We start from the raw sequence: 22,656 nt of genomic DNA, 5'->3' as shown, positions 1-22,656 counted from the left end.
CCCCACCCTACTCCATCCCCATCCTTCCCTGTCTCCACCTTATCCTATTACACCCAGTCCCCATCCTACCTTGGCTCTGTCCCACCCCATCCCCACCCCTGGTCCCAGTCCCCTCTGGGGAGGCCAGCGTGGCCCCAGACCTGTCCCCTGCCATCCCCACGAGGCAGCCAGAGGACTGAGAGGTGACTTGAGCTCAGGGACACCACAACCTCCAGGAGGTCGGATGTGGGGCAGGCAGCAGCCGTGGGGACAGCCCGCCTGCATCCTGCCCCGCTCAGCCTCGCAGGGCGCGGTGCAGGCGGGCGGCGATGCCCCGGTGCCCGCGGGCACGGCGGCGGATGCGGAACAAGCCCGGCCGGTCGGCAAGGACGGGTTTTGGCAGCGTGCAGGGAGCAAGACTGGGCAGCACGCGGCGTGCTCCTCGTCACCGCCGCGTTCCTCAAATACTTGGGGATGTGACCCCGGCGCGGCACCAGCAGCCCACGGCGCTCCTCCGGGCGGGGAGCAAGAGCCGGTGCCAGCACTCGGTGCTCTCCTGCAGCCAGCCCGAGGTGTTTTCAGGGATGGCAACACCTCGACCATGGTGCCATTGACCGTATTTAATGGCAAAGAGGGTTGGCCAGCACTCCCTGCCCCCCCGGTGCCAGTGGTCCCCTCCGAAGGGGCACCGGGGCTCATCCTGGGGTGCATCCCCTGGTTTCAGTGTCTTTGGGCGGGTTGTTTTTGCAGGAGCTCATCCCTCCGTCACTGCCTGCCTGCCTGCCTGCGAGCTGCTGGGTGTGGAGGCGCGGGTCAGGCTGGATCTGTCTTGAATTTCAATGCGCAGCCGGGGTGGAGCGCTGCCGCAGCTGCCCGGGGGAGGCTTTGTGCACCCGGGGCTGGTGGCCAGGTCCCCGTCTCACCATCCTTTGCGTGCCAGGGCCTGGGGAGCTCCCATCCTGCAGGCTGCGGGCACGGGCTGCCAAAATGGGGCATGGAGGGCTCCAGGCACCCCGGGGTGCTGGGTTCGGCTCTGAAGGGTGCCGTGCCCTGGGAGCGGGGATGGAGCCCGGCCAGGAATGGAGCCTCCCCTTCCTGAAATCCCTGCGCCTGCATGGGAGGTTCCCAGAGCCACCCGAGCCTGATCTGCCCTGGGTGGTGTTGAAAGAAACCTGTTTGGCTCGGTGGCTTTTTGCCTTTCAATAGGTGTCTGAAATCCAGCCCGTGCAACCTGGGCTGCGACCGATCTCCTCACCCTGCCCTGCTGCCCCAGCTCCTGCCCCCGGGGGTCCCACGGGGGGCAGCTGGGAGCTCCCTGGTGCCTGGCAGAGCCCGGTGGGCGCCCACAGCCAGGATCCTCGGCCCCGGGCGGGCTGCTCGGGCTGCAGGAGGTGGCACGGTGGCCAAGGGACACCAGCTCTCAGCCCCGTGGTGGCCCTGTGCTCGGTGGTGCTCTGTGGGGGATTTGCTGCCAGCACAGCCTGGCCCCACAGAAGTGCGCTCAGCGCTGGCGTCTCCCCGGTTGCTGCCTGTCCTCTGCTGACCCCAGGCAGCGGATATTTCCCGGCAGCGGGGAGTAAAACCACCAGCCTTAAAAACAACCCACTTTGCTCCTCAAAGTAGGCCACGTCCCCTCTATCGAGTCTCCTCGGGGCACGCTGCTTCGGCGAGGAGATGGGGGCTGCTGCGAGCAGCCAGGAGGGGCACGGGGCAGGAGGGGGGGCAGGGAGGGCCGGCGGGGATTTTGGGGAGCAGCAGGCAGGTCAGGGCTGGGGCAGGCGGGGACGGAGCTGTGACAGCTGCAGGACGGCAAATATCAGGTCGTAAATGCAGCTGGGCAAAGGGCCGGTCCTACAAACGTCCTGGATTCACGGCCCCTGGGTGATTTTGGGGGGATGGAGGGAGATTTGGGACATCCCGGGGACATTTCAGCCTCGCTGTGGCGTGCTGCGAGCAGGAGGTGCCCCGCCAGGAGGCTCTCGGCTGCGGCCCCGCGGGGTGTTTTTGTTGGGCCCCATCCTGAGCCCGGCGCTCAGTTTTTCCTCGGATAATTTCTATTTAAGCGTTCGGGCCGTCAGCCCAGGGAAAAGTTGAGCCGGAGCCCGGGGCTCGGCCCGCCACCTCCAAATGTTGCTCTGCAGCTCGCCGGGCTTGGCAAGGAGCGGCGCTGGGAGGGAGGAGGCTGGGGCAGACCGATTTTGGGATGCCCCTCGGGAAAAGGCACTTTATTCCCTGCGCTTCTGCCGCGCTGGAGCACACAGTGGGAAAACGCGTCGGGTCCCGTGCCCTGCTCTTCTCTCCGGCCACCGAGCCTTTTTTCCAAGTGGGTGGGGATCCCTTGGAGTCCCTCGGCGTTGGCCACGGGGTTTTTCCGAGCCTCTGCTCCAGTGCCTCAGCCCGCCTAGCCCTGGGGGATTTGGGCAGCTTCATCCCAAGCCTGACTCAGTGCAAGCCGCTCGTCATCCTCCCTCTCGCGCCCAGAGCTGCTCTCCTCTTCCGGGCCCTCCCCACTCCCCCCCAGCACCCTTGGGTGTCCCAGGAGAGCACCCCAAGGCCATGCTGGCCTTTTTCCCCCCCTCCCCTCTTGCAGTGCCCCCCTGCCCAAAGCTGTCCGGAGATTTGGGGCTCCTGGGTGGGCCACACCGGCAGCACCCCCCATCCCCAAGGTCCTCCTGCGCCTGCGCGGTGCCAGCTCCCCGGGAGGAGGAGGAGGAGAGCTGGGAGGAAGGTGACGGTGGTGCTGATGCTCCGAGGAGGTCTGGGGGGGTCCGGCCGCTCGTGTCCCCCACGCCTGAGCCCCTCACACCCAGTACTGGTTGTTTTTCAAGGCGGGGTTGGATGTCCGGCAGTACTGGAGGAGCTCGGGGTCCGGTGGCACCCCAGGACCCGTGCCCTGGGGCGGGGGACCCGCGCCCTTGCCCTCCAGGGAGTTGACAGTCGTTAGGGGGATGCCTTGGCTGGGGTCCGTCCTCCGGAAGGTCTCCTGCTCCGGCACGGCCCCGTTCTTCGCCTTGGAGGACGGGGCGCCCTGCACGTGGTGCTTGCCCGTCTTGTTGCGCTTGTGCAGGTAGAAGAGCAGCGGCAGGATGAGGGCCAGCAGCAGGAGGATGAGGCAGATGGGGATGATGATGCTGAACATGTTGGCCTCGATGAAGCTGAGGAAGGTGCCCCCCTCCACGGGGCTGGGGCTGGCGGTGGCCCCGGGGCCCGGCCAGGCGCTGGGGGGCACCATGCCCACCTCACTGGCGTTGGGGCCGCTCCGCGCCGTGCCCTGGGGCCACGGCACCGGGGATGACGGCGCTGGCGGGGCCACGAGTAGGGTGACCCCATAGGCTTTCGAGGCGTTGTAGGGCTCGGTGATGTACTCCAGGGCTGCCAGCGCTGGTGGCACGCCGGCAGCCGCCACCTCGAAGAGGAAGCTGTCACTCTGCGGGTGCTGGTGGGTGTCCCCGGCATCCAGCACCTCCAGCCCCACCAGCCCCTGCTCCAGCTCCCTCTGGCTGAAGGTCTCGATCGGGGTCGGGGGCTGCCCTGGGTCCCCCGAGACCCTGACGAGCCGGCTGCTGCGGGGCGACCTGCGAATCCTGAAGACCGGCATGCTCCTGGTGCGGTTGGCCAGCTCGCTGGCATCAAGGGTGCGGGTGTCCAGGAGGGCTGTGGTGCCCCGCGGCCACACGCTCCCCGGCCGAGCCGTCACCAGGGCGCGGACGGTGACGTTCACTTCCCCGCTCCTGTTCGCTCCCCGCGACGTGGCGAGGAACTGGAAGCTGTCCTGGGGAGAGGTGAGCTGGGTGAAGGTGAAAGTCACCTCCCCACGCTCCAGCTGTGCCTGCGAGAAGCCCCGTGCCGGCTTTTGGTTGAGCAGCACCTGGCCAAACCTGGGGTCCCTGGTGATCCTGTACAGGGCATCGCCCTCCCCCGGGAGGTGCCGGGGGGTCAGGGTGGCCCTGTTCAGCTCCTGGGGCACCTCCAGCGGCACCGGGCTCGCCGCGGGCAGCACCACGACTTCCAGCGAGGTCAGGGTGGCCGGGTGGTGGCCGTCAGACAGGCTCAGGGCTAAGGACTCGGGGACGCTGCTGCTGGTGGTGGTGACGAACACCACGTGGCCGGCGTTGATGTCCGCTTGGGTGAAGCGCTCGATGGCCACCTGAGGGTCGTGCGCGTTGGCCAGGTGGCCAGCGAGGGGCCTCTGGAGCAGGGTGTAGACCACGTCCTCCGGGGAGCCCTGCAGCTCGGCCACGTCCAGGTAGTCCCGGGACAAGGTCACGGTGGAGCCGTGCAGGACCTGCAGCGCTCGGCGCCGCTTCACCACCCGCGGTGGCTTCCCAGCGCCGCCGCTCACCGTGATGTTGAAAGCTTCGGAGATGAGCACCCCGTGGCGGGGAGGATGGAGGGACTGCTGCGCCTGGGGACGCAGCCAAGCCTGGAACTGGAAGCGGTCTTTGGAGGCAGTGTCCCCGCCGTGGGTGTAGGCCAGGCGGCCGGCGGCCAGGTCCGACTGCAGGAAGAAGGGCTGAGGCTGCCCCAGCGCCACGCCGGCCACCGAGAGCTGCCCGCGGAGAGGTGGCTCCGTCACCAGGAAGACAACGTCGTGCGTGGCCCTCTCAGGGATGGAGACTTGGCTCAGGAGGTTGGAGGCGTCCAGCAGCGAGGTGCCGATCTCTGCCCGCTCCCCCCTGGCGAGCTGGAGGCCTGGGAGAAGGAGGGAAAACCCAAAGTGGCGTCAGAAACAGAGGGGTGCGAAGAAAATAGGAAATAGGAATAGGAGGAAAACAGGATTGATAAGGCTGGCAAAACAACGGGGGGAAGGCGTTGTGTGGATAGGGCCAGCAAAGGATGCACGTGGCTTGTCAGATGTTGGTGTGGTACCAGAGCTCCTGCTTGGAGGGAGCATGGGAAGTTGTACATTGTGCTTTTCCTGCAGACAAACAGCCTCTCCTGACGTTTGCACAATCCCCCCTCCCTGCCCCAGTGAGAGGATTGTGCAAACCTCAGGAGAACTTGTTTGTCCCTTGCTTCTCCTCCAGCCACACTCCGCACCACCCCCCGGGCTGATTTTTTCCTTTTTTTTTTTTTTTTTACCTGCATTTCTCCACAACTGAGTCGAGCGCTGGGGGCAATTCGCCTCGAACGAGATGAGCACGAGCAGGATGAAGGAGTCAGAGATGGAGGTCGGAGCCACCACGCGGAAGCGGATGGCGTCCTGGGCGAGCCAGAAGGGCTCCTGGGGCATCTTGTGCTGGTAGAAGATCACCCCGCCATCCACCTAGGAGGGGAGAAAGCTCACTCATTTCTGCTTCATGGCAACATAACCCCAGCGGGTGATGCCACGATGCCATGACCCATCTCCTTTCTGGCTGCCGTGGTGCCACTGTCACTGCTGGTGCCATTCTGGAGCCGGCGTGGGCACCGTGGGGGCTTGGTTTGGCTCCCCCAAGGAGGCACCTTTCTGCCAGGAGCTTTCCGCCCAGCAAATGGGGTGGGACCCCCGAGCTGTGGGGCTGACGGAGGGTCTCGTGGAGGGGGCGAGACCTCACCTGGGCTTGGGTGAAGTTCCTGACTTCGTCCCCGCGGGCAGTGCGCAGCCGGCCGAGGCGCGGGGCTTGCTCGATGCTGTAGTAGAGGGCTGTGGGGCTGGCGGGGCTGCTGCTCACCGCCTGCAGGTTCTCGCTGGTGAGGGGCTGCAGAGCACCTGGAAAACACACCGGGGGGGACATCAACCCTGCCCCTCTGCCCCCACAGCAGCCTGGCTGCCAGGCACCCCCCGCGCGCTGCCCCCTACCCACCTGGGCAGAGGGTGAGGCTCTGCTTCCTGGCCAGGCTGAGCTCCTCGCCCTGCGCCCTGACGAGGAAGAAGTGCCCGGGGGACAGGTTCTCGCCGTCCCACAGGTCAAAGGCGAAGCCTCCATCCAGGGGCCCTGCAGAAAGCGTGGAGCTGGGGCACGGGGCAGCCCCCTCACCTGGCGCGAGGGGGAGCTCGGTGCCACAGGGCTTGGGGACGGGTTGGTGCCAGGGGACGCCTCGTCCTGGCCGTACCTTGGTGCACAAAGAGGACGAGGCCGCTGTCGATCTGCGCCTGGGTGAAGCGCCGCACCTCCACGTCGGGCGCTGGCCTCAGCACCACCTTGCCATTGACCGGGGGCTGGATGGAGAAGGTGACCTCCGCCGCCGGGCTGTCCTCATCCTCAGCACGCAGGGTCTGGGGGCCGATGGTGGCCGTGGCGCCGCTCCGCAGCTGGGGGACGGGGAGAGGCTGTAACCCCCCGGGACACCCCGGCCATCCCCAGCCCGTCCCCGAGTGCTGGTGCCTTGCACCAGGAGGCACGTCTGCGCCGCACAAGGGCTCCTTGTGCATCTGCTGGGCGAAGCACCCGTGCCCTGGCCTCCTCCCAAGCCCTGCATCACCCCGTGCCCGTGTTTCCCAGCACGTACAGGGGGTGTGCTGCCCACGCCGCCCCACAGCCGGCCGTGCCACCCATGCCCAGGGACGCTGCCACCATGATCCCACAGCATCTGCCTTCCCCAAGGGGCTTTTCAGTCCCTGGGGCTCCTGCCAGGGTTGCAGGGGGATGAAGGCGAGCAGGAGGCAGCACTATGGCCCGTTCCTAATCCCTTGCCCCATCCCTGCCCCGCAGACCCCAGGATTAGGATTATTGCTGGGATGTCAGGTCCTGCGCGCCCTCCCCAGAGCCAGCTGTGTCGGGTTAGCACAGCTCTTTTCCTCGCTCTCCAGCTGGCCGATCCCCAAACATTTCTTGAGTGGGTGTGGGTGCCGGCAGTGAAATCAAATCCATCAGCAGCCCCCGCGGGACTGGGGGAGAGAGGCCGGGAAGCGCGGCTTTGGGGAGGCGGGATGGGGGAAGCGCTGCACGGGGGCAGCCGAGCTGAGTGGGACCAAGCACTCCAAGCCCCACATCCGCTCTGAATGATTAAAGCTGGGCTCCTGCCCTCCTTTTCTGGCTGCTTATGTCTGCTCACACTCCGTGTCACCTCTGCGCTCTGGGAGAGCTGGCGTGGAGGCAGCGAAACGGTGCCGGCAGCACGGTGGCACGGCACAGAGGGCAGCAGGAGCCTCCCTTGGTGGCACCCAGCCACTCTCCTGGCAGCAGGGACCGCAGCCTGCGGGGCCTGATCCTGCCCGTGTGGACTCTGCACCCTGCTGCTGGCGTGCGTGCAGCAGGGGAAGCTTTGTGCAATCTCCGTGCCGGGCCCGGGCTGACCTTTAAACGCTGAAGTCATCTCTCCGGGAGCACAAACACACACGGCCCCTCCTGCACGCTGCTTGCTTTGTCCTGCGCAGGACAAACCCGTGCTTCTGGGTGTATTTTTGTATTGTTATTATTTTTTATTTCCCTGTCTTTTGATGGTTTTATAGTGGTTGGGAGGGAAGGCAGAGCTTCCCCAAGTGACCGTGCCGCTGGGCTGGCTGCGAGGCAGAGGAGAGGTTAACCTGACCCTGCAGGGGTTTGGGCACAGCTGGGGCACATCGGGGCTCAGTGCCCTTAAAAAAAGGGATTTGCTGGCGGGGGGCTGCCTTTGCTGCCTGGAAGGGAGGGTGGGGGGGCTTTGGGGTCGAGGGCAGCGTGGGCAGACCACGGGCTGGCTGCGGATGGGGACCCCAAACTTTGCAGGGCAGCCCCGCTCCGTCCCTGCTGGGGTGGGAAGGGGGGGGGCTTTCCTGAGAACCCCCCCTGTACCCCTCCGGCTGAGCCAGCCGCCAGCAGCAGCCGCAGCGGGGCGATGCTCCCACCTTGTGGACAGCTTCAGCATGGCCAGGGGAGGAGGAAGAGGAGGAGGAGGAGGAGGAGGAGGCGGAGAAGCCCTTCCAAGGCCGGCCCCAGCCCCTGTTGAGCGGTCCCCCCCCCCCCTTACCTGCAGCCCGGCGTTGATGCGCAGCCGGGGCCCCGCCGTGCGCCGGGGCGCGATGGCCACGAAGACGGTGCGGGGCTGGCTGTGCCGGCCGCTGTGGGAGGCGTTGGCCAGCAGGGTGAAGCTGTCAGCCCGAGCCCGGGGCACGTCCTGCCTGTATCGGACCTCCTGGTTCTCCACCTGCGGGGCAGGGGCTGGCTGAAGGGCCCGGTGCGGGGTGCGGGGGGGGCCAGCCCTTGGGCACGGCCCCGGCACCACGATGGGGAGAGGGGCTGGCACCGGGGCTCTGCCTGCATCCCCTCCCCATGGCCCCCAGATTGGGGTTTGGGCTTTCCCCCCACCACAGCAGACCCAGAGGGGGTGAACCTGCCCCCCTAAAACCCTCCATCCCAGGGGCAGCCCCCTGGAGCCTCCCGGTGTCCCCAGCCCCATACCTCGCTCCAGGTGAAGCTCTGCAGCCCCCCCTCCTCGGGCCGCTTGGTGTTCAGGAGGGTGCCGTAGCGGGGGGGCTCCAGCACCCTGAACTCCACGCCACGAGCCACGAAGTACTCGCTGGGGACGTTGAGGACGGCCGTGGAGAGGACGGCAGAGCCTCCTCCCGGCACCGTGAGGTTGCCGACGTCCAGGGGGACGGTGGCGGGGAGCACGCTGAGGCTCACTGCCACCCCCTCCAGGGGGTCTGCCCCCCCGGCCGTGACGTCCACAACGAAGTGGTCTCGCTCCTCCTCCGGCTTGGAGTGCAGGTAGAGGACTTGGCCGCTGTTGATGTCCTCCTGGGTGAAGGACTGCACGGGGTCGAGGCTGGGCGGCTCCTCTGAGTCCCGGCCGTGCTGGACCATCACCAGGAAGCCAGAGGCCGGGGGGCTGCTCACCAGGTAGACGATGTCCTGGGGGGGGATCTCTTCGTGGGCCACCTGGGAGCGCGGGGGAGGCATGGTGTGAGTGGGGGGCCGACATTTGCCAAGGTCGTGGCAAAGCCAGACGCGGGCACAAGTCCTCTGGTCACTGCAGGTGGGTGTTAAATAGCCCCCCACACACTGGTGGCCAGGGAGGGGATGTGGGTTTTGGGGAACAAACAGAGAGGGGGATACTCACCAGTAAGTGCTCCTGCTTGATCTCAGCCGCCTCCCCCTGGAAGACGTGTATCTCCTTGTTGTTGACGATGCGCAGGGGGCTTGGGTGGGTGTCCAGGAAGATGGTGATGGCCAACGTGTCCTCCACCACCACCTCGTTTGCTTCCACGGTGAACCGGAGCTCATCCCGGGCGTTCCTGCTCCCGTTGTGGCGGTACGAGACCTCTCCTGCCAGCAGGTCCCTCTGCGAGAAGGCCATGACCGGCTGCCCCCCTCTGAGCACGGCCCCCCACTGCGGCGGGGCGGTGATCAGGAACCGTATCTCCTCGTCCGACCTGATGTCCATGTTGGTCTCCAGGCTGAGGACGGAGGCGTCGATGCTCCCCTGGCTCCCCTGGGGGATGGCGAGGCCGGTGTTGTTGACTATCTTGATGTAGGGCTCTGACGCCTGCACTTCCAGCAGGGCCGTGGTTTGGTGGAGGCCGTCTGAGACCTGCAGCTGGATCCAGCCCCGGTCGGCCCCGGAATGGACGAAGAGGATCTTCTTCTTCCTCAGGTCGTCCTGGGTGAACCGATAGAGCTGGTGGCTCCTGTCGTCGACGGACACGATGCTGCCAAACAAGATGTCCCTCCTGGCCAGCACCAGCTGCGCGTCGGAGAAGCCCGAATCCTTGTCGGTGAAGGCGATGTCGTCCGTCGTCAGCAGGTGCTGCCCGTTGCGCACCACGTTGAACACCTTGCTCACCGCCCGGACGGGGGGATGGTCGTTGACGGGCTGGATGGAGACCCTGAAAACCCCTCTCACCTCCTCCGCCTCGGGCTCGGTGCTGCCCTCGCCCTGCCTGGTGGCTACGAAGGGGATGTCGTCCTCCAGCGTCTCGGAGTCGTCGTGCTGGTACAGCAGCCGGCGGTGCAGGATGTCGTCGTTGCTGAACTCTGTGATCTCCTCGCTGGACACCCTGCCGAGGGACGCTGCCCACGCCAGCCTCCCATGCGCCGGCCCCTCGATCACTTCGTAGAGGTAGTCCATGCTGTTCAGGCTCTGCACGAACAGGTGCTCCTTGGAGATGACAGCCTGGCCCCCCTCCGGCACCGTCAGCAGGACGTTGGTCAGGTTGGGCGCATCGGGGTCCCCCCCGATGCTGATGGGGTAGGTGTAGACGGGAGAGTGCTGCTCGCCGGCGCGCACGTGGAACTGGAAGGCGTCCTCGGCTTGCTGCGAGTTCCTGACGGTCGCGCTGTAGCTCAGGCGGTTTCTTTGCAGGTCCTCCTGGGTGAACGCGAAGCCCTCGGTCAGCCTGCTGCCCAGCAGCTCCAGGTTGCCCTTCCTGGGGGCCTGGATGATCACATAGCGGAAAGGGACCGGGGCGGAGTTTGGGTCTTCCAGCATCGCCTCCAGCTCCTTGCTGGTGATGTTTTTGTGCCGCTTGTTCTTCATCTGGAGGGGGACCATGGTCTTCATCTTAATGGTGGCTCTTTTAATGCTTATGAGAAAAGTGTTGTTTGGCGAGACCTTCTGGCCCACCTGGACGTCGAATCGGAGCTTCTCCACGACATCCTCCAGCCGGTGCTCTGGATCCGTGCAGAAATACTGGATGCGCCCTTGCTCCAGGTCTTGCTGCTGGAAGGACTCAACTCGTTTCCACTCCCCTCCCGTGCTCCCCTGCTTCTGCACCTCGCCGTACCTGAGGGGCTGCGTGAGGCTGTACAGGATGGGCACCCGTTGTTTCCCGGCGTTTGTCTCGGCGGACAGGTTGGCCGTGGAAATGCGCGCAGCCCCCCCTTGGGAGACGGAGAGCCCGGTGTTGTTGCGCAGGCGGATCTCGGGCTCTACGGCCAGGATCCTCAGCGTGGCAACGGGGCTGGGGACGGAGCCGTCGCTCACCTGGAAGGTGAGCTGCAAGTCCGTCCCGCTCTGGTGCACGTAGACCACGTTGCCTGCTTCCAGCTCCCTGCAGGAGAACTCCTCGATGGGCACGCCGGGCTGGAAGTCGTACTCCACGTAGCCCTCGTCCAGCTGCTGGGCGCCGTGCAGCTGGAACTCGAGGTCGTCGCAGGAGGTGTCGTCGTCCAGCACCTGCAGGGTGTCCGTGCTCAGGTGCCTGCGCGTGTGCGACAGGATGGTCATCTGGTTCCCATGGGGGAAGATCACCTGCGGGGCGTCGTTGGTGGGGCTGACCATAACGGGCAGCACGTACTTCTGCCCCTGCCGCAGGCACTCGGGGACGCCCTGCTGGGCGGCCACCGTCACCTCCAGCACCAGCTGGTCCATGGGCGCTTCGGAGCCGTCGTGGGCGTACCGCACTTTCCGATTCATGACGTCCAGCAGGGTGAACTTCTTCCTGCTCCTGGACCCAGGGACGTCCAGCTCCAGCTGGCCGTGCCGAGGGTCACCGGCGAGGGTAAAGAGGATTTGGGACGGGCGGATGTTCGCCAGGCTCAAGTCGACCGTCGGCTGGACGTGTTTCCACTCCAGATAAGCCGTGCCCCCCTCCGACAGGACGAGGGGGCTGACGTGCAGCAGCCTGCTGATGTTGGCCAGGGCGGGTGGGAAGCTGCTGTCTGGCCGGCACGCTTCCACCACCGGCCAGGCATCGGGCGGAGGGGAGGTGGGCGCCTCGTCCTGCTCGTACGCCTCCTCGTAGTCCTCGTAGTCGTGGTCCGACTTCCCACAGCCGGCCGCGATGTTCTTCGTCAGCACGGCGTCCTGCAGGCTCTTCCTCTGCAGGTTTATCCGCAGGTCCTCCAAGCAGCCGACAAAGGACGTGTTGCTCATGGTGCCCGCCGAGGTGAAGGCAAGGCGGTGCGCTCTCAGCCCCTGCAGGGCCTTTTCGTTCAGCCCTCCGATGAAGAGGTTTCCTTGAAGGTCCAGGTAGTTGTTGATGCCCCGGTTGGACGTGGAGGAGGCGTAGTAGTCGATCAGGATCTCGAGCTTGTGGGTGCCCGTGTAGACCTTGACGTAGTGCTGCTGCTTGTCGCTGATGAAGACGTTGTTGTGCAGGACGATGACGCCGTTCCCCTTGTTGACGAAGCCCCTCAGGCGCCCGTTGGAGACCTCCAGGTAGAAGAAGTCATCCTCCGTGCCCGCGTGGTAGATGAGGGGTGCGTGGGTGACGTCCGTGCTGACCACAAACTCGATGGTCCCTTCCTCCCTCGCGTCCCACGTGGGGAACGCCACGTACGACTGTGGCCCCAGGAACCCGAAGGGGTCCTCGGGCTCGGCAGAGAACTGCGTGCTGCAGCCTTCCTGCACCTCGTGGAAGACCTTGGGGCTGCCACCGGAGGACGGCGGGGAGAGGACATCCAGGCCGTTGAACGTCACTGAGTGGAGGCAGCCTCTGAAGGGCGAGCTGGCCCCGGCGAGGTAGGGCAGGTTGAGGCCGCCGGTGCCGCCGGCGTAGAGGCCGTACTGGATGTCCAGCTCCCGGACGGGCCCCGGGATGTCCACGGAGCTGTTGAAGAGGCCGTCAATGGTCAGCGTCATCCTGCCATCCTCCACCAGCAGCTCCACATCGTGCACCGCCAGGTTGTCCAGCTGCAGCTCCGCTGGCGACTGCAGCGTCACCTCCTCTGAGCCCAGCCGCAGCCTGGCCTTGGGGGAAGGAAAGTGAGCGGGGTCAGCACCAGGGCTCGTGCACAGCACCCTCCTGACCAAGCGTGGGCCCATCCCTGGCGGTTTGGGAGCGCTGTGGTCCCTCTGCTCACTGCCACGTGCCCTGCCCCGCTCTGCCCCCGCATGCTCCTCCATCTCCCAGCCCCTTCCCCACCGCCTGGGCTGCTCCCAGCCCCGCCAGCTGCCAGCCTGGGGACTGGCAGGGGAAATAGCAGGCTTGCCTGTGTCCACTCTGATCCAGAAATGGGGTGGGCACCGTCATCACGAGCAGCAGCCCGGAGCCTCCCTAAATAGAGGGTTGGCCAGCGGACCCGAGACACGCGCCCTGCCTCGGGGAGCTCTGGTCAGCTGCTTGCTTGCTCTCAGATGTGGTCCGTGGCCCAGCCCAGCGGCTCCCGGGGAAGCAGGGATGTGTTCCTCAGATGCTCCCTGCTTTTTTTCCTTTGTGGTGGGCGCCAGCCCCGTAACCACAAGAGGAAATTCTGTTCTTCTGTCCTGCTCCCTTCCCACGCCCCAGCTGCACTCAGCCTGCGGTGGGATGGGGGCGTTGGGTGGAGACCTCTCATTTCTCTCGTCCTCTTGGCCCATCCCTTCCCCAACCCCTCGCACTCCGGGGTGTTCAGTGCCATGTCCGAGCACGCAATGAGCACGGGGTGCTGGCATCAGGGTGTCCAAGACGCTTCCCATGGCCCAGCTTCCCTACCTGGGGGCTGGTTCCCCGTCTTTAATACCCCCGAAGGGACTCGGGGAGCTGCGGTACCAACCTGCAGGGTGCCAGCTCGCAGCTGCAGCAGGAGGTGGTCGGGCTGCCCGGCGGCCAGGAAGAGCAGCCCGCTGCCCTGGCTGGTGTAGAGCTGGAGCCGCAGCCGCACCGTGCGCGAGGCGTCCGCCAGCGGCATCTCCACGTAGCTGTCCCCAAAAAAAGAGGCTGCGGAGAGGTGAAAGGAGAGGGTCAGGCAGGGAAAGGCACCCTCAGCCCTGGCCGTGTGGGTGCTGTGAGCCTGCAGCCCCCTTCCCAGGCCCCTTCCCGGAGTCCTCCCCTCGCTGGGCTGCGCGTTTGGGAGCTGCATCCTCCAGCGCCGGCCACGCGATGGGGCCCGAAGGCTGCAGCCTCCAGCCTCCCCCCGCACACGTGCAGGGAGGTGTGCTGTTAGCCCGAGGAGCCCTGTCCATTTTGGACACCCCCTCGGGAGGAATGAGACACCTTGCCATGCAAATCCTCTCCCTGCTCAGCACCATTCTCAAACAGCTCCCCGCAGCACCGAACCACTGCTGAGGTTCGCCCCGGAGGCAGCGGCTCGGGCAGATCTGGAGGAATAAATGCGTGCAGAGCGTGTGTGCAACCCATATGTGGACGTGGGAGCGTGCTGGGCTGGGGCCGTGGCTGGAAGGCGTTCAGCACCCAGCGTGCGCGCGCCCTCAGCGGACTCAGCGCAATGGCATGCGGCCGCGGGACCAGGGACTGTGTCACAGGGCGCTGGCAGGAGGAAAAGCAGGAGGTAACCACAGCGTGGCACTGCTCAGTTTCACAGCGGCGCTGCTTGCTCGCTGGCTCAATGCGTGTGTGTGCGCTGCACCCGCGTGCGGAGCGCATGCTGCGTGTGGCCCCGCTCGCTCCCTGCACTGCGCGCCTGCGGGAGGAGGCATTAACTCTGTCAAGACCCATAGGATGTAAAAGTCTGGGGAGGATGCGCTGGGAGGGGGGGAATTCGCGTTTTCAGGCCACGCTCTGTGAGGTTTAGGTGACTTTTTGTGCTTTTTGGCCAGGCTGTGCCCTGTGGAGGGATGCTCTCTGTGGAGGGGGCTCTCCCTGGAGCGTCTCCAGCCTGAGCGCTTTGGGGAGGGCCGAGCGGCCTCAGGACGTGCAGCCCTCCTTGCCCAGATGCCACATCCCAGCTCTGAGAGCAGAGGAAGGGCCTCAGCTTTCTGCTGGGGTCCGGGAGAGCAGTGAGGGCGTTGCAAGGAGCCTTACCCCACCCGCACTGGGCAGGGAGGGAATGGCAGCATGGAAATATCCAACGCCTGCTTTAACGGCCAGCCGCTCGCTCAGGGTTGCCAGCACGTCTTACTCAGGCCTGCTCATTTCCTGGTCCTTCTGCATGCCCTTGGCAAGTGTCACTTTGGCTTCCTCATCCTCCTCTCCTGAGCCAGTGACTCCTGGAGCCTTGCTGTCCTCTCCCGACCTGCTCCCTCCTGCTGCTGGGCTCTGCACAACCAGCCCAGTGGCCCTTCTGGCACCACGCTGCACGCAGCACATTGCAAAAAGGCTTTTCCCTCTCCCTGCACAGGCATGGGATGCAGGCACGCACGCCCGCGTTGCATTTGGGCCCCAGGAGACCTCGCCTGCACATTCCGTGCTGGCTCCCACCGAGCTCTCCCCCATGTGCGTGCACGGCTCCAGCTCCCACCGAGCCTTTGCTTTTGTGGCTTCCCCTAGCCCAACAAACATGGCTTTCAGATGTTGCTGAAAAACAGCGCAAGGCTGCCAAAAGTGACGATGCCCAGGGGAGAGATGCCGCTTGCAGGGAAGGGGACCCTTGTCCCATTGCGGGAGGCTCTGGGATTTTTCTCCGGCTGCAGAGCAATGCGAGTTAGTGCTGTTTGTCTCCAAATCTTGTTGCAGCACCCCTCTGCCCCACAGCCTGGCCAGGAGGTGCCTGAAGGCAGCTCTCACATCTTGCAGCAGGCTGTCAGGACCGCGGCTTAAAGCCGGGGGTGACAAACGTGCCGTTTTGTCCCCAGAAGGGGATGTCCCGGCTGGCTCTTGCACCTCACGTGGAGAGAAGCAAATCCTCGCATCCGGGGGCGAGCCCCTGGCTGCTCTGCTCCCCCCGGCTAAAAATAATTCCCGAATTCCCGTTCCCAGCTGCAGGGTCCCGCAGGAAATCACTGCCCCGCGCCTCGCCAGCCCCGTAGAAAGGCTGCTGCAGAGGCGATGGGGCCCCCGTCACAGTTTCCGAGCAGCCGGCCAGCAGCCAGCAGATTATAGGCTGCACTGTCTTTTTATTTCTTTTTTTTTTTTCATTGAAAATAACAAGGAGGAAAGCCAAAAGCCAGGCTCTGAGCAAACCCCGGGCGTGCTCTGCTCCTCCAAGGCCAGGCGAACAAGTGAGGGCTCTGTGCGCGTCGGGCGCCCGCCCCAGCCGCCGGCCACGCGCCGGGTCTGGGATGCCCTGGCCTGCTTCCCCCTGCCTCATCCCCTTTCCATCGAAAACACAGCTGCTTGGGCCTCTCCGGCTGTTTTCTAGTGCCTGGGGACAGCACTGGGACAAGCAGTGCCCGTGGCAGGGGGGCGCACATCCTTCCCTTGTGCCCGGGGTGCTGGGGACCCCCGCGTCCCCGCTGGGAAGGATGCTGAGGACGAGTGGAGGAAAAGCTGCCTGGAGGAAGGCGGGCTGGCTGCTCAACAAGGCTTCATTCAGGCTGCCCGAGCAGGAAGGGGCCATGCGCCCGCCTGTGTTTGCAGGGAGGGGACTGGAATTCGTTAAAGCAACCTTTTAATTGCACCCCCAGCTCCGGGGCGGGGGCCGGGGGCGCCTCGTGTGCGCACGCCCCACCTGAAAGGCTCTCTGTGTCCTCAGCCCTTCCCTGCCCCGGCCTTCCTGGGGTGGAAAACCAGGTGTGGAGCGAGGGCTCCTTGTCCCCACCGCCAGCCCGCTGCTTGTGCTTCGCCCCGAACAAGCGGCCCCTGTGTGCCGGGGCCGGCGAGCCCCTCGCTGGCAGCCGCTGCTCCGGGACGCCCCAGCCTGGCGCATTCCTCCTCTGCGGCGTCAGCGGGCTCCCAGGCGCTCGGGGCCGGGGTTTTGGTGACTTTATAAGGCAGCGGGCTCGCCCAGCCCTCCTGCCTCCACTGTGGGTGGCCCCCGGCTTCGTCCTCCCCGGGAGCTGCGGGATGGGGCTGGGGACAAGAGGGGGCTCGGCGGGAGGAAGAGGTCCCCGCCTGCCCCATGCCTCCGATGGGTTTTTTGGAGAAAGGCTGCATTATGCTCCACATTCCCTTCGTTTTACGGCGTGGTTTTATTTATGGCCGGGGAAGGAAATGAGCAGCCTGCGAGGCGGGCTAAGGCAAACACAGCCGGTGCGCAGAGGCCCCGGGGTTTGGCTGGGGCTCGGCTGGGAGCAGGGGGGCCCCAAAGCCCCCTCTGGGGATGTGGGGGGGGCCGGGGGCTGCTGGCTGCAGGGCTGAGAGACCCCAGATGGGTACAGCGGGGAAATCCCCGTGCAATGGGGTTGGGCAGCACGGGAGCTGGCCCTGAGCATCCGAGCTGGATGGGGACCTCGGGGATGTCCTGCAGCAAGTTTTTGGGGCAGCCAGAGGAGCTGCTGCCTCGTTTCCCCCCCCGCTGGCACCGGTGAGAGCCTGTGGCATGGAGGAAGGCTTCTCCTGCTCACCCCTGCTCCTGCGTTTTCTCCTGCAGGCTGCAAGCACGGCTCCCACGGCCTCGTGCCAGGGCTGTGTGCGCTTCCCAAACCCCGCCGCAGCCGGCCCAGGGAGCGGGGCTCTGCTCCTCACTCCCGCTCGCACTTTCCAGGCGCAGCAGGGATTGCTGGAAAGCAGAGAGAGCAGAGCTGCCTCTGATAACGCCGCTGGCTGCGGAGGAGCCTCACCACCCCCTCTTTTTGGCCACGGGAGGAGACCCCCAGGGAAGAGGCACCGTGCTCTCCCCTGCACGTCCTGCTCGCCCCACAGCACCCGCCCCTACCTCCGCGAGAGCCTCCGCCTGTGTTTGTTGCTGCAGTTCCTTCCCAGCTGCTCTCCCTCTCTGCTTCCCCACTCTCCTGCCCTGGCTCCCGCACAAAAATGCCTTTCTGCAGCCCACGGACTTCGGGGTCAGGCGCAGCCGTGGCCCCCACTCAGTTTGCGTGGCCCCGGCAGGAGGAAGGTGGCGCAGCGCTTTGCTGTGAAATGGGTCCAGCAGCCTTGGCCACAGCCTCGCCGCTCCGGCCCTCGCTTCCCAAGCATAATTTTGCCGTGATTCAAGCAGCCCAAGTGCTGCTGGCACTCCTTGCACTGCCCTGCCCTGCATGGAGCCACTGAGGGGAGGGCACGGCGCTGGCATCTGCCCCTGTCGCGCCACCACGGTGCCGGGGACCCCCCAGAAATTGCCAGGGTGCTCTGCCAGCACTGCCCCTTTGGGGACATGTGTGCAGCTGGAGGAGCACACCCTGCACACGTGTTAAACATCCCGGTGGCTGGGGCGCAGCGTGACATCGGGGGTCACACCTGGGGGTGAGCATCCGTGCAGCTGGCACACGGGGAGGGGGCTGCCCGCCCCTGCTGCACCCCCAGACTGGAGCAGGGAGGCCGGGACGGGGAGGCTTTAGTTCTGTGTGCTAACGGATCCGGAGGGATGCAGGGAGGCAGCCCGAGCTGGAAGAGGTGCTTGGAGGTTTTGCTCTGGGAGGAGAACAGGGGGGGAGAAAGTGGGAGGATTTGGGGAGGCCGGCGGCTAAATGGGGCTTTTGTGACGGCCCCGGCGGCGTGACTCAGGCTCGCTGCGTCTCCCGCTGCCAGGAGAAGTTGGCCTGGAAATTTTGTATCAGCCCCAGAGGACGTGGTTTCCAAACCATCCCAAGACGGGTTTTGTTCTTTCTTTCTTCCCCTCTCCTCGCTCTCTCGAGCTGCCTCTCACCTTCTGGCTGCCAACTTTTCCCAACTCCACCCTGCTCGCGGCGAGCTTGGTGCCGGGGCTCCAGCTGCCCAGCCGGTCCCTTTATCTGGGAGCAGGGACACGGCCCCATATCTGGGCACGGGGACACGGCCCCGCACCCTGACCTGCCCCCGGGGGCAGCGGAGCCGGGCGCCCCTTTTGGAGAGGCTCCCGAGCATCCTCCCGGGGCGGGCTGGATGTTACCGGAGCGATGCGCGGCTGCAAACAAACAGCCCGGCCGCCGCTGGAGAGCTTCCCGGCAGCCGCTTCCCAGCCTGGCGTGGGATGGATCGGTCTCGGAGCGCCAGGACAACGGGGATGCACCAGCCAAATTCGGGGCTGGGGGGGGGGAAGAGGTGCTCCAGAGGAGCAAACATGCGGGCGCACAGGGGGGAGATGCCAAAGCTGTGCCAGCAGCGACCTGCCGGGTTTAATTTCCCCATCCAGCGCACCCAGGAAAGGGATTTGGGGTGGTCTGGCTGTAGCAGAGCAGCTGAAATCCTTCCTTTCCCCTTTCTCATGCTGTCAGGGGCCCCCTCCCCACCCTGCCCTCCCACCCCAGCCCGGGATTTCTCAGCCCCACGCCTTTCCCATCTCTGAGAAACAAGCCGAGGGCTGGTGTTTATAGAGAAAATAAACGCCTGCCCGCCCGCCCTCTATTTATAGCTGGGAGCACGTACGTGGGGAGAGGGCTGGTGGCGCGGGGAGGCGTGAGCGGGTCCCCCCGGGGCAGGAGGCTGTTCTCAGCCGCAGCCACCTCTGGCCAAAACTTGGCTCTGGCAGCCTCGTGCGCCCCGCTTCCCAGAGGAAATGACCCCCAGGACCCACGGGCTTCTGCGGGATGGGGGCGCGACATCTCTGATATCCCAAGGCGGATGTCTATGTGGGAAGAGCTCTGCTCCGAAAATGTGGGGGGAATTGGGCTGATTTTCCCCCAAACCAAAAATAATAAAAGAGAGAGGTTTTGACCAAAGAGATGGGATGAGGCAGAATAACTTTTGCTCGCATTTTCCCCTTCAAACCGTTGGCCGGCTGTGGGAGGTGCGCATGGCACCGTGCGGCCGGGAGGAAAAACAACCTCCAGAAAAACAAGATTTGGGCAAAAGCAGCATGGGACGTTCCCGGTGCCCATCCCTCCCTGACTCATGGCCCATAAAGGCTCCTTTAATAGCCCGTGAGTCATGGCAGCGCGCGGGCCCTCGGCGCGGTGGCACTGGATGAATGTGGCTTTCATTTCCCTGGGACTGGCGGGCACGTGCTGGGCCGGCCACCTTGAGGCCGGGCGGTTTTCCCCGTGGCTTTCTCTGCTGTTTTTAGCACTGCCCGCCCTTCCCCAGTGTGCTTGCTGTCTGCTACCGGCTGTCTGTCCGGCTGTCAGGCAGCCAAGAGCAACCGCTGAGCGCGGCGCGGTTCCCCGCGGCACCGTGCCGTGCGCCCAAGGGCGCGGAGCCCTCGGACACCCCTCGTGGATGCTCCCGTTTCAGTGCTGCTCCCTGCACAAGCTGCTTGGTGTCTGGGGGTGTTGGGGCTGTGTTTGGTAAGCACAGGCCCAGCCAAAAATCCACCTGTGTGAAAGCAGCTTGGTAGCTAGTGGTTTTTTTTGGGGGGGGCTTCCTTTTTCTCTGGGGGCTGCATGTTAACTGAAAGCCTCCGTCCTCGTGCAAACCTTCCAGGAGCAGCGCAGAGGAACATCTCCTTCAGGAGGAGGGAAGCTCTCCGGCTGCTCCTGGTCTGAGCTCTCCCCTTCTCTTCACCCTGTCCCAGCCACGGCGATGGGCACGGTGGCGATGGGAAGGTTTTGGGGCACGGTGGGGATGAGAAGGATTTGGGGCATGGTTCGGGGATGAGGAGCCTCTCGTTCCACATCTCCAGGCAGTGTGCAGACACAGGGCAGTCTTGGGCACGTGGGCACGGCTCCAACCTGAGCCGAGGAGCTTTCCCAGTGGAAAGCTGGGGGTTGAGGAAAGCCATGAGCCTGCTGACGCCTGGGGAGTCCCGAAAAGGAGCGAAGTGGAGCCTGGTGCCTGCAGGCGCATGGGAAGGGCTGCACCGTGGCCAAGCTGTGCCTGGGGCCTAATTTAGACACACATCCTCCACCAAAGCCCATGAGGTCGTGTTCCTGGGCAGCCTGCAACCTGACGTTAGTTCCTCCGCGCTGAGGTTAACCCCGAGCTGCGATCTTGGAGGAATGTGCTTATTATACATTTGCCTGCAGCCCTCCGCTGCTAAATATAAGAGTGAGACAAGAATATTCCTCCCCGATTCCCACGATACCAGTTTGCATTCCCCCCCGTCAGACTTTTTTCCTGTCTGTTCCCATCAGCTGGAAACTTTTCCAGCCGCCTGGAGCCGTGACCTCAAGGCACGCGGTGCCCTCGCTGAGCGTTGGAGCAAGGAGAGGCCGGGGCTCCGAGCACGGGGGTGACATCCGCGGGTGGCAGGCAGGTAACAGAGCGGGCCCAGGGATGGCCACGGGCTGCATTTTTCCCTTCCTCTAGCATCCCTCCTGGGAAGCTCCCGGCCCCACCGAGTCCCCAGCATGAGGATTTGGGGGACTCGTTTTTTGGTGGCCTTGCTGGGGTCCGGGCGCTTTTTCCTCTCTAAGCACTTTGCCAAAGTTTCACGCTCCGATGGCAGGAGGAGAAACTTTCTGGTGTTTTTCCTTTTTGACGTACAGCTGATGGGCACAGGCTGCCCATTTCGGGCTGGGCACGGCAGGAAATTGGTGCAAAACCTCTTCCCCTTCTCAGCCCCAAGGGCCTGTGCTAGCGGATGTCCTCTGCTCCCTGCAGCCGCGCCCTGGCCTCGGGTGGTATTTGGGGGCAAACCTCTGGGTTTTGGCATCGCCAAATAAAGCCATGCCTGTGCCTCGTCCATGCTCAAGCCTGGCAGTGGCCTCCCAGTGATTTTGGGATACCACAGGGGTGTCTGCACCCCTGGAGGGTGCCAGGGCAGCCCCTGCTGCTCTCCCGCGCACAGGAGCAGGCAGGAGCCCTGCGGGGTGGAAGCCCTGTCCAGGACCTAAAGGTCAGCGCTGGAAGGAAGAAGAGCACTCTGTTCATTAACAAAGGGATTTTTTCCACTCAGCTTGCCAGGCATCCTAATATTTTGGTGCATGAAGGAAAGAAGGAACAAGCCTGGAGGGAGAGGAGCGAGTCCTGGGAGGCCACCTGCTCCCTGGGGAGGGAAAGGGGACGGCAGAGTGAGGTGCCCCAGGGCTGCACTCTGCTTTCGGGCACGTTGGGAGGACTCATCCCCGGGGTGGCCGGACCCCTCCATGGTCCCTGCTGTCCCTCGTGCCCCCCAACACCACCAGCCCCCCAGCGACTGCTCCCCCCGTGCTGTGGGGTGCCCAGAGCCATGCGCCCAGACCCTGTGGCACAAGGCAAGCCCCGTGCCCCACGCTGGGGTCTGCGCCCACCCCGGCGCACAGGACGGACAGACAGACAGCCGGAGCAGAGCCAGGAGGTGAAGCGCGCTCTGGTGAAGCTGTTCAGCTCCCTCCTCACCCGCCGGCAGCACCACCGCCACGCACGGGCCCCATCCCACCCAGCACCCTTGGGAAAGCAGCCGGCGGGACACGGGCGCGCAGCTCCCCAGGAGACACGGGGCACAGCAGCCCCGCCAAGCAGCCCCAGCAGCTCATCCTCCAGCGGGACAGGCTGCAAACACCCTGCCCAAAACCAGGCAGCTCCTCGGCCTCCAGGAGGGCACCCAGGGGTGCTCACACTGGGTCCCCTTCCCTCCCAGCCCAACCAGCCCCACGCTCTGCCCTGCGCCTCCACCGCCAAGCGTCCCCCTGTCCCTCGCCGCTCCGGCAGCAGGGTGGTGGGACGGGGGCTTACCTCCGCCCGGGGGTCCTGCACGAAGAGGACGGTGCTGGCAGGCCAGCAGCAGCAGCAGCAGCGTGGCAGGGCCGCCTCGGGTGCCCATGGTGCCTCCCGGCCGGAGCAGCCTCCGGCAGCGCCCGCTTCCAGCCGAGGGCTGCCGCTACTACTATATTTAATAAAGTGCAGCGAGGGAGGGACCTGCGGCTTCTCCCGCCTGTCAGAAAGGAGGAATTCACTCGGATTACAAATTTTCCTCTTAAAGGGGTAGTGGCCTCCCGCTCCCCGACCCACCCTGCTCTCAAAGCGCCCTTGTTCGCGCTGGGGCGACGCACGGGGAGGAGCGGCGGTGCCTGTCCCGAGGGTGCCCAGGCAGCGGGGCGAAGCGGGGTGCTCCTGGGTGCTCCCTGCCCACTGCAACGCCTCCTGCCCACCGCTGCCCGCAGGAGGGGCTCTCCGAGGGTCCTCCAGTGGGGTTAGGGGCATTGGGGTGATGCTCAGCTCGTGGGATGCAGGGCAGAATGGCTCAGGAAAAGGGCTTCGGTGTTTCTCGCTGGGCATCCACCTTCCCTGGGGCCATGCGATGGTGCACAGATTTGGGAGAGCTCGGACCCGTTTGGTGACAGCATGTCCCCACCCTGCAA

At 65.2% G+C, this 22,656-nt stretch overlaps 1 protein-coding gene across 2 annotated transcripts; it reads right to left on the bottom strand.

Moving 5' to 3' along the window:
- Window positions 1-2,175: 2,175 nt before the first annotated feature.
- CSPG4 (chondroitin sulfate proteoglycan 4) lies at window positions 2,176-22,216 on the bottom strand. 2 transcript variants are annotated; one of them, XM_038185082.2, is made up of 10 exons: window positions 22,031-22,216; window positions 13,299-13,462; window positions 8,944-12,513; window positions 8,283-8,762; window positions 7,852-8,028; window positions 6,016-6,214; window positions 5,766-5,897; window positions 5,517-5,671; window positions 5,062-5,245; window positions 2,176-4,671 (listed from the first exon to the last, which is right to left on the bottom strand). In XM_038185082.2, the coding sequence occupies exons 1-10, from the start codon at window positions 22,116-22,118 to the stop codon at window positions 2,780-2,782; spliced, it is 7,041 nt and encodes a 2,346-aa protein (XP_038041010.2). In that variant the 5' UTR covers window positions 22,119-22,216; the 3' UTR covers window positions 2,176-2,779. The 2 variants fall into 2 exon arrangements, with proteins under 2 accessions (XP_038041010.2, XP_038041011.2); XM_038185083.2 differs by lacking the exon at window positions 22,031-22,216 and adding an exon at window positions 13,739-13,886.
- Between the last annotated feature and the right edge of the window lie 440 nt (window positions 22,217-22,656).

This window comes from Anas platyrhynchos, chromosome 11, assembly GCF_047663525.1.
Source record: "Anas platyrhynchos isolate ZD024472 breed Pekin duck chromosome 11, IASCAAS_PekinDuck_T2T, whole genome shotgun sequence".
Classification (NCBI taxonomy): Eukaryota; Metazoa; Chordata; class Aves; order Anseriformes; family Anatidae; genus Anas; species Anas platyrhynchos.
This window is presented reverse-complemented; position numbering and strand designations above follow the sequence as displayed.